The sequence below is a fragment of the Aythya marila genome (genome assembly GCF_965140915.1).
Source record: "Aythya marila genome assembly, chromosome: 9".
NCBI classification, from domain to species: domain Eukaryota; kingdom Metazoa; phylum Chordata; class Aves; order Anseriformes; family Anatidae; genus Aythya; species Aythya marila.
This window is the reverse complement of record NC_139050.1, coordinates 15,106,367-15,114,923: the sequence shown is the minus strand read 5'-3', so window position 1 is coordinate 15,114,923 and position 8,557 is coordinate 15,106,367. Positions and strand designations below refer to the sequence as shown.

The window sequence follows — 8,557 nt, the reverse complement described above, 5'->3', positions numbered from 1 at the left end:
CAATGTTTAGGCATCGAACTACTATAAAGCGGCAAACAAATGTAACACAAACATCACCAGTGAGCTTACTGCAGGTCATATCATTATTATCTGCATTATGACTTCGTATCATTAGTAGTGTTACCAACAGCCCTGGGCAGTGCTGGAGCAGCTCCTCACCAGGCATTTTAAAGCATTCTCAAGGTAGTCATGGTCTTAGCTTCAGGTCACCACTGCCTGACAGAGACATGGAGAAGCAAGAGATGGTGTTGAAGGTCGAGTTCCCAAACACTCACTAATCACTAAGTGATACTGCCTCCACAAACCAGGAGAAACATAAGAAGCATTTCCCACAGGAAGCATGAAGGGAGGAGGAAACAGCCCCGATTCTGGGCTGATGTTGATTGCAGATAAATCTGCATGATCTCAAAGATCAAGACAAAAAGGTCAAGAAGCTGTTCCCTAGAAACATCATCTCCACTTTCACAAGTGCAAAATAGCCCAGTGGAATCCACAGAAACCACTTCTGAAGCCAAGAGTGGCTTCCTTCTTAAAACAAACAAACAAACAAAAAAAACACACCACCACCAACAACAAAAAAAAACATTATCAGGCCAGTAGATAGGGATGAAAAATTGATCTGAAGGCTATTAGGATCCTGCAGCTGAGGGGAATGCATGTTTTGCAGAAGAAAGAAGTGCTCTGAGTGTACTTCAACCACAGCTGAGAAAATGGGCCTTGGCTGTGGAGTAATAACACTGCCATCCCCAACCATCTTCAAATCTAGTTCCTGTTCTGTAGCTAAAGTTGGTGAGATACAGGGCCCTAAATGGTTTAATTCCTGACAGATAAAATACCTTTAAAACATAATGCAGAAAACACATCGGTCTTTTAATCACAGCAGAAGAAAATCTCAGACTTGCTGAATTGCTTGGAATTATGTAGCCTTTAGGCAACAGAAGTAAGTCCTGCTTTTTGAATCATTATCAAAAAATAAAAAATGACAGCACCAAGTGACTGCAGGTAGGACAACCTAGTGTAACATGTTAACAAACAGAGTGGTTGCCTTAATCCAAGGCAATCTACCTAGCCAAGAGAGACCCAAATCACAGATGCTGCTGACCCTCAGCTTATGCCATCTTTGTCACCTGTGGGTGTTGGGGAGAGATGTTATTTCCAAACTGTATTCCCCAAATCCCTTCCAGTTTGCATGTGGGAGTGACCATCAATGCTGAAAGTAGTTCAGTCTGGAAGACACCAGTTAAGAAGGAATAGTTGATGACAGAAACCATGATGTAAGAAAAAGTAGGTATCTCAACACAGGCACAAGAGAATTGGGTCCAATCTAAACACCTGGCCTGGGGCAGATACCTGTCTCAGTGCAATCTGGAGCCACACCTGTGAAAATCTGGAAGGGACTGATGAATGGGTGGGTGGCAGGGTAGCATTTAACAGGCTTGTTTCTGATGTCTGAACTTGTCTCGAGCACAGGGTGAAGTGTATGTCTCTTACATCCTCTCTAGCTGACCCTTCATGCAGGTGCCTTATTCAGCCTGATTGGGCACCCAGGTGAATCTCCATCCTCCATCATCTTCTCTGCGCACAAAAGCTTGCCCTTGGTGGAAGGTGTGTGTTCTCACATTGCGGTGAGGGCTTAGAGATGTTGTGAAGGCCACTTCTGTTCTGTTAGGTGACAAATCGTTAGTCAAATATGGCAACCCGTAGGCTGGGAGGGAGGAAACACTTGGCACTGGTGACAAGACACAGGGTGCTGAAGGAAACTGGGGAAGGAAGGTAGAGTCTGTGCTGCATGGATGGACGCTGCTGTTATCTGGAGGCACGTGGCTGTAGCTATATGCTGCTGCTGCTCCTTCGCTGTGGCCATAGTCTATTGCTTCATCAGGGCTCAGGCAGTATGAATCTTTTCCGAGGTCTGAGGAGAGGGCACTGTAGTTAGCTGAAGATTCATCGATGGTGTCGACATCTTTCAGTCCTAAGGTCTGCAAGACCCAGCTGTCCACAGCAGGACTGGCTTGCTCTTCACAGGCAGTGAATTCATTGAAGAGGTTCCTTCTGGCTTTGGAAGCATGAGGAGTTTCTTGAGGAGTAAAGCAGTAGTCCTCTTTTAATCTCCTTTTGGTACTTTTGAGAATAGCAGAGTTTTTTTGGCCATGGCAGGATAGCACTTTCTATTTAAAAAAAAAAAAAAAAAAGAGAGAGAGAGAAAATTAAAGGTCAATTATTTAGTTACCAGTAAGTAACGAATTTCTGATATCAGATTTTAGATGGGCAAAACAGTTACTACTGTCCTTATAAAAATATTTTTATTTCCCCCCTGTGCTCTTTTTGGACTCCTTAAACATACGGAATATGACTAATTATTTTGTCCTTACTGCCTTTGAAACAACCAAGTCCCTGAAAGAGAAGAATTTGACAATGTCAATAAGGCCTGTGCTTTGATTGCATTCTCACTCAGTAAGGCGTGAAATGAGAGCTCCCGTCTGGCTGTGCTGCACTTCTCTGTGCTGGTGCTGCCAGCAGCATTTGGCAGGTGAGTGGGGTATTGGGGGGGAATGTGGCAATCTGACAAAGAGGGAGGATGCTGAGGTAAGTCATGCTGGGGCAGGTGCATTTGTGGCCAGGGAGCACTTGGAGCTGCAGCCTCCACAACTCTGAGCTCTTTCATCCACCTCAGCTGCTGGGAAGAAGGCCCTTAAGGCCCCTGGGGATGGTCAAAGAAAGGCAGGAATAACAAGGAAGGTCCCTACCATGTCATGGACTTGCTGCTTGGCCACCTCCCATGACAGTGTCACACTGGACTCTCCTTCACATAGCATCGAGGGGTGGCCATGTCTCCCTGCTAGGCCCAATGAAGGAGATCTCTTCTACTACCAGGAGCCACGTCTTGGCATGGCAGAGGGATGGATGTGCCACATTGTCAGCTGCGAATAGGATGTAAAAGGAAAGGCTTCTATTTTTTTTTAAGCCTTTTTACTGCATGCCCAATCCAAAGAGCTGAGCAAATAATCGCTTGTTTTCACGGGAAAGTCTGGAATGCTTTTAAAAAAAAAAAATAAAAAAAAAAAAATGTTCAGGTTGATGAGAAATACATATTTTTATTTTCTTTAGGGAGAGAATTAAAATTAAAAAATAAAGTAAATATTAATATTTTTAACATGCTAATTATAATACTAATACATAATACTAATTAATAAATTGGAAAAAAATGAGATCAATGTTCTAATGTAAATGAATAAAATGTACCATGGCAAGGTAACAAAAACAAAACAAAAAAGAAATCACCCAAAGCATACAAAATGGAAAATTTAGTCCTTCTCCAAAGGAGTGAGTGACAAAACAAACAATTTTAATGAATATTTTAATATGATCAAATCTGAACTTCTCACTGAAAAAAAAAAAAAAAAAAGTTTTAGACCAAATAATTTTACCTTGCTCTACTTATAAGCTAAATTTAATCATGCTATGGGCTACAATGTTTTCACAGTCAGCACCTGATAGGATGTTACTCCTGAAGGAAACCATCACCTTAGACCCATGAGCAACAATTTCACAGCTCTGTGAACTTAAAAAGCAGACCTCAGCTGCAGGTTGTCTGCACTCTTAGACCTTCCATGTATTTTAATGTCATGTATCTATTCAATGTGTTTCTTCTGCATACATTTATACAACAGGTTTGAGTACAATACCTTGGCTTTTTCTTCTAAGCATTTAATCAGGGCAGAATTCAGGTATTGTCGGAGGTTATTATTTTCTTCATGTAACCTAGCAAGTTCCTCTTCCTTCTGAAGCAAAGTATCTTGAAGCTGTGGAATAGAGATACTGCTGAATAGGTGTTGACTCTGTAACTTAATAGCAATTGCCCTATGGTACAGGCTGCTTGGATTTAATGAACTGGCTGTTTGCTTTGTGAACGCAACCCATCCCCTCAAGCCTCTTGCTTCTGTGTATCTAATTGGCAAGATTGTTCAGCTTTCATTTTTGACTTTTATTCTTTACTAAGTGTTTGAAAAGTTTACTCCATTGAGAGAGAGAGAGAAAACAAACGAAAACAAAAACACCTAACCACCTGTAACTGTGGAATAATAATAGAAAAGAATTACAGGTAGTCCCATGAACAGCCAGAAACTGTCACGGGCATGACAGTAGCTACCAGCTCTCCTCCACAGTGGCAGTAAGCATCCTTTTACATCCCTCTCATTCCAGTGTATAGTTGGCTGATGGAGAAAAGGAGAAAGAAGCTGGAGGCTAACAATTTATGGGGATAGGACACGGAAGAAAGATGCACTTGTCATTGGCAGGATCTCCTGCACCCAGCATCTGCTGACCACAGGCTGAAAAACAGATTTAAATGATTAAGGTGGAGGCAAAGGTATGCTGATGTCTGGAACTAGGATTTGATTCCAGGGACTTTAAACTTAGTAAATGAGGTTCCATTGACTTTAATGTGTCAAAACATCACTCCAGGTGTTTCTTCAGAATGATCTCTCTGGAATTCCTTCATCTAGGACTGTTCAGAATTTGTCCTGTTGCTTGATGCGATTCACAAAAAAAAAAAAAAAAAAAAAAAAAAAGAGGAAAGGAGAGAAAATTACAAGGCAATGCTTGTTGGTCAAAATGGTTGATCCTCTGTATGTATGAGTAGGTAATTCTGGTGGAATCGTTTCTCATGAAGGTAATCCTGATGGATTAGGACAGACGTAGTGTAATTTCAGTTAACAGCATGAGGCTCTGCAACATCAGAGCCTGAAGTCCCTGGACTTCCCCTGTGGACTGTGCTGTAAGAGGGGGGAAGGTGAGCAGAGAACCTCCCAACAGTTGTTCCATCTTCGTGGGACAACATGTGGAAGACAAACACTTCAAGCAAGGACCGGAGAACCCCCAGAAGGGGGTCAGCCCCTCTCCCCACCCCCAGAAGATGCGCAGCGAAGTGCGGGCTGCCGGGGGGGGGGTACACCCTTACCTGCTTGTTCCTGTAGAGCTGGGAGGACAGCTGGTCTCCCCGCCACACCTCGTCCTGCCCACCGAGCTCGGGGGTGCACAGCCGGCCTGGGCGACAGCAGCGCGGGGTTAGCCCGCTCCGACCGCTCTCTCCCTGCCGGGACCGGGCCCCCCTCGCCCCCCACTTACCGGGCGGCCGAGCCTCCCGCCGGCCCTGGCCGTGAAGCGGCGGCTCCGCGGAGCAGCCGGCGGCCCGGCTCTCCCTGGAAACCCCACCGGGGGCCGGCCAGGGACAGGAGCAGCCCGGCCCCCCGCTGAAGTCCGGCTGCGGGCACGGCCGGCCGCCGCTCTGCGGAAGGAAAAGGGGTCGTGGGGATGGGGGAGGCGGCGGCTGGGTCCCCCCTCTCCTCTCTTCCTGCCCCTCCGGCTGCGGAAAGCCCCGGGGGGGGGGGGGGGGAACGGTGTCAGCCCTCCTCTGGACCCTCAGCGGGGCGCATCCCAGTGAGGAGCATCCCAGCGCTCCGGGAGGGTCCCTCCTCGGCGGAGAAGAGCTTTTTTCTCCCCTTACCCTCTCCCTTTACCCCCTTCCCTTAATTATCCCTTCCCCTCTGTCCCAGCTGGGGCTCGCTCAGGTGCCTGGCTCAGGAGGACACCGCTGCCCCCCCCCCCCAGCTCCCAGCCCCGCCCCGGGTGCCCGCTCGGGGACCCGGTCCCTCCTCATGTCCCCCCCCCCAAGCCCGGTGGCACCGCAGCGCCCCGCTCTCAGCCGCTGGGCACCCGGCGGTGCCGCCCCCGCCGCAGCCCCCCGTGGCAGAGGGGCTCCGAGCAGAGGTGTGCCAGGGATTGGGCTGAGTTTGCTGCGGTGCCTTGGGAAATGCTAGGGTCCTGAGCGGGTTTCAGATGGAGAGAGGAGCCAGGTTGTCCTCGGCCGGTTCGTCCGTCCCACCTCGAGGGCTTGATTCAGGTCTACAGCTGCACAAAGCTAGCGGAGTCACCTCCAGGCTGCTTGCTCTCTTTTCTGCCCCTGCCGTTCTGCAGGAGTCCCAGGCTGCACAGTAGCAAAGCCTGGGGGTTGTCTCTGGAGTCACCCCTTTTCCCTCCTCCAAATAAGCACGATCTGAATCTCTGCAAAGCAACGGCAGAGCCTGGAGCCTCGAGAGGGGAATCTGCCCATCCTTAGGAAGGCAGAGCAGCAGGGACTGCTCCTGCAGGTAGAGGAGAGCCCTCTTCCTTCCCCATCTTAGAGGGCACGAAACCTCCTGCAAAGCCCCAAGGCAAAGAGACCAGCTGCTCCTTTTCTGCCTCCAGGTCGAGAGAAACGCAAAGAGCACTTACCATGTTAGAGGCAGAATGAAACGCAGGTCTTGGGAGCAGGTTTCTGTTAAAGCCCCAGCGAGGTTTAAATGGCTCTGAAGGAGGGGGAGAGGGGGGAGACCGGGGAGGCGAGTTTAATCTAAAGGAGCTCCCAGTGACGCCTCAGAGCTCTCCTGAAACCCAGCAATCTGATTTGGTGTAAAGCTGTCAAACTTGTGACGTGAATAAACAGCAAACTTGCTGAAATCAAAGTCATTCTGGCCCCACAAATCAACACAAGGAAGGAGGGAAAAGAAAAGAAGGAGAGAGAGAAAAAAAAAAGCCTCCACACACTTCAGGACAGCACCGAGCTGGTGTGTCTGTGTTTCACTACAGGAAATGAGCAGGGATCCAGGGAAGCATCCCACATGTTCAGAGCAGGGCTGTTGGTGTTGCTAGTAAGTTTGTTTTGTTTTGTTTTGTTTTGTTTTGTTTTGTTTTGTTTTGAAGCCTTGTTTGCAGCTGTAAAATCCAGCAGGAGGAAGCAAGTTTGTCCAACATGCCTGTCTGAGGGAGTGAGTTTTCCACAATTTCCTGGGGGTGTGTAAAAGCAAACATGATCCAGGGCAGGTCTGAGGACAGTTCTAATGAGAAAGAAAGTGCAGATTTCAGAGCAGTGCAATCTGCAATGACAAGATTCTGCAAAAGTCTCACTTTATTGGGAATTAGATTGCTGTCAAGCCCCAGGCTTCCAGGAGAAGACCTCAGGATAAAAATGCAGTGTCAATGGTATAAGATTTACTATCATACAGGGTAATGTTGCAAAAGCCATATGCAGATGTGTAAAAGAAAGATTGTCTGCATAGTTGCCTCTAACTCAAAGCAGTTCCATGGCAATTAAAATTCAGAGATAGACTTTGTTTCTTCACAGAAAAAAAAAAAAAAAAAAAAAAAGTCAAATCAAAAACCTCTTCAGTGAGGGTCTGTCTTTGAATAGCATAGGGGATGGTGTGAACAAGGCTAACAGCAGAGCAGTTGTTGGGTCAGGATCCTGCCTCCTGCCATGGTGAGGGCTGTTCAGGGAGGTGACCCGACCTGCTTGAGGACACAAGCTGCAGCCAGCTGAGGGTGAGGCAGGGCCAAAGGCAGGCCAGGCTGGCATATGGGACAGTCTTTCATTTCCCCCCTGAAGGATGCTCAGTGCTGTGCCCCATTTAACAAGGCTCAGGGACAATAACAACCAAGAGGGCCACTTATCTTATATTCTTTTCTTACTGGCATACTTTCCTAGGTTGCTGCCCAAGGTAAACTGGCAGCTATGCCAAATTAAATCGTTGCCATCACCCGCCTCAATTATGTTTTCTTCCAAGAGAGGCATTTTATAAAGGACTGGTGCTCCAGAGCCACACCGCACCCAGCCCTGGGTCACCCAGCTATGTCAGCTTTCCTAAACCCCAGCTCTGCGCACTATATCCCCTAACTGCTGCAAGAAACCCACACTCTTCAGGTGCCAACATGGCTGGGGGGCTCGCCAGGACCACAAGCTCAACAAAATGCTCCCAGTGGGCATCAGGGCCCCGTACTGCTCTGCTTGGCTCGTTTTTATTCCCCTCACTGGGCTGCTTCAGGGGGCCTCCCAGGGCTGTGCAGCAGCGGCTGCTCCCTCACACCGGGGGCAGTAACACGCCGGGGGCAGGCAGGCAAAGCCCCCAGAGGCCGCAGGGTGGGAGAGGCGGCGGGCAGGACAGCTTCGGGCGGGCTGGAGGGGACGGAGGGGTCCGCAACAGCGCTGCGTGAGGCGCCGAGGCCGTGCGGGACCCGCCCGGCCCCGGGAGTCCCTCCTGGAGCTGCGGCTTCAGCCCCTGACCGGCCGAGGCAGCCGCCATCTTGGGGCTGCCTCAGGCAGCGGGAGCGCCGGGCCCGCCATTGGGAGAGGCGAGCGGGCCCGGTGACGTCATCAGCCGGCGTCTGCTGGGGGGGGGGGTGTGATGGTGGCTGGGGGGTGATGGTGGCTTCAGGGGGCATCGCTTCAGCCGGGGCATCCCCGGGGTGTTCCTGCTTCTGGGCCTCCCCCGGGGTCTGCAGGCAGCTCTGCTCAGCCCTGTGGGTACCACATGTGCCCTCTGCGCAAGGCTGCTTCTTGTAGTGCCCCCCAGTCACAGAGTTATTAAGGTTGCAGAGAACCTCCACATCATCCGGTCCAGAAGTTCCCTGCAATGTCATTTCACATTTTGTTCCTCACCGAGTGTCTAAAAGCACGCCTGCAGGTGCAGGGAAAGCTTCCTTCCTGCCTTGTGCACCTGGGTGGGTGGATTGCTGCTCAATC

General features: G+C 49.4%; 1 protein-coding gene across 1 annotated transcript; it reads right to left on the bottom strand.

Annotated features, from left to right (window-relative positions):
• Positions 1-1,523: 1,523 nt before the first annotated feature.
• On the bottom strand, positions 1,524-8,256 carry GMNC (geminin coiled-coil domain containing; the record flags this gene model as incomplete). The annotated part of the gene is made up of 5 exons (XM_082767231.1): positions 1,524-2,168; positions 3,687-3,803; positions 4,961-5,046; positions 5,128-5,287; positions 7,900-8,256. 5 exons carry the CDS (start codon positions 8,254-8,256, stop codon positions 1,524-1,526), a joined length of 1,365 nt encoding a protein of 454 aa, XP_082623357.1.
• Between the last annotated feature and the right edge of the window lie 301 nt (positions 8,257-8,557).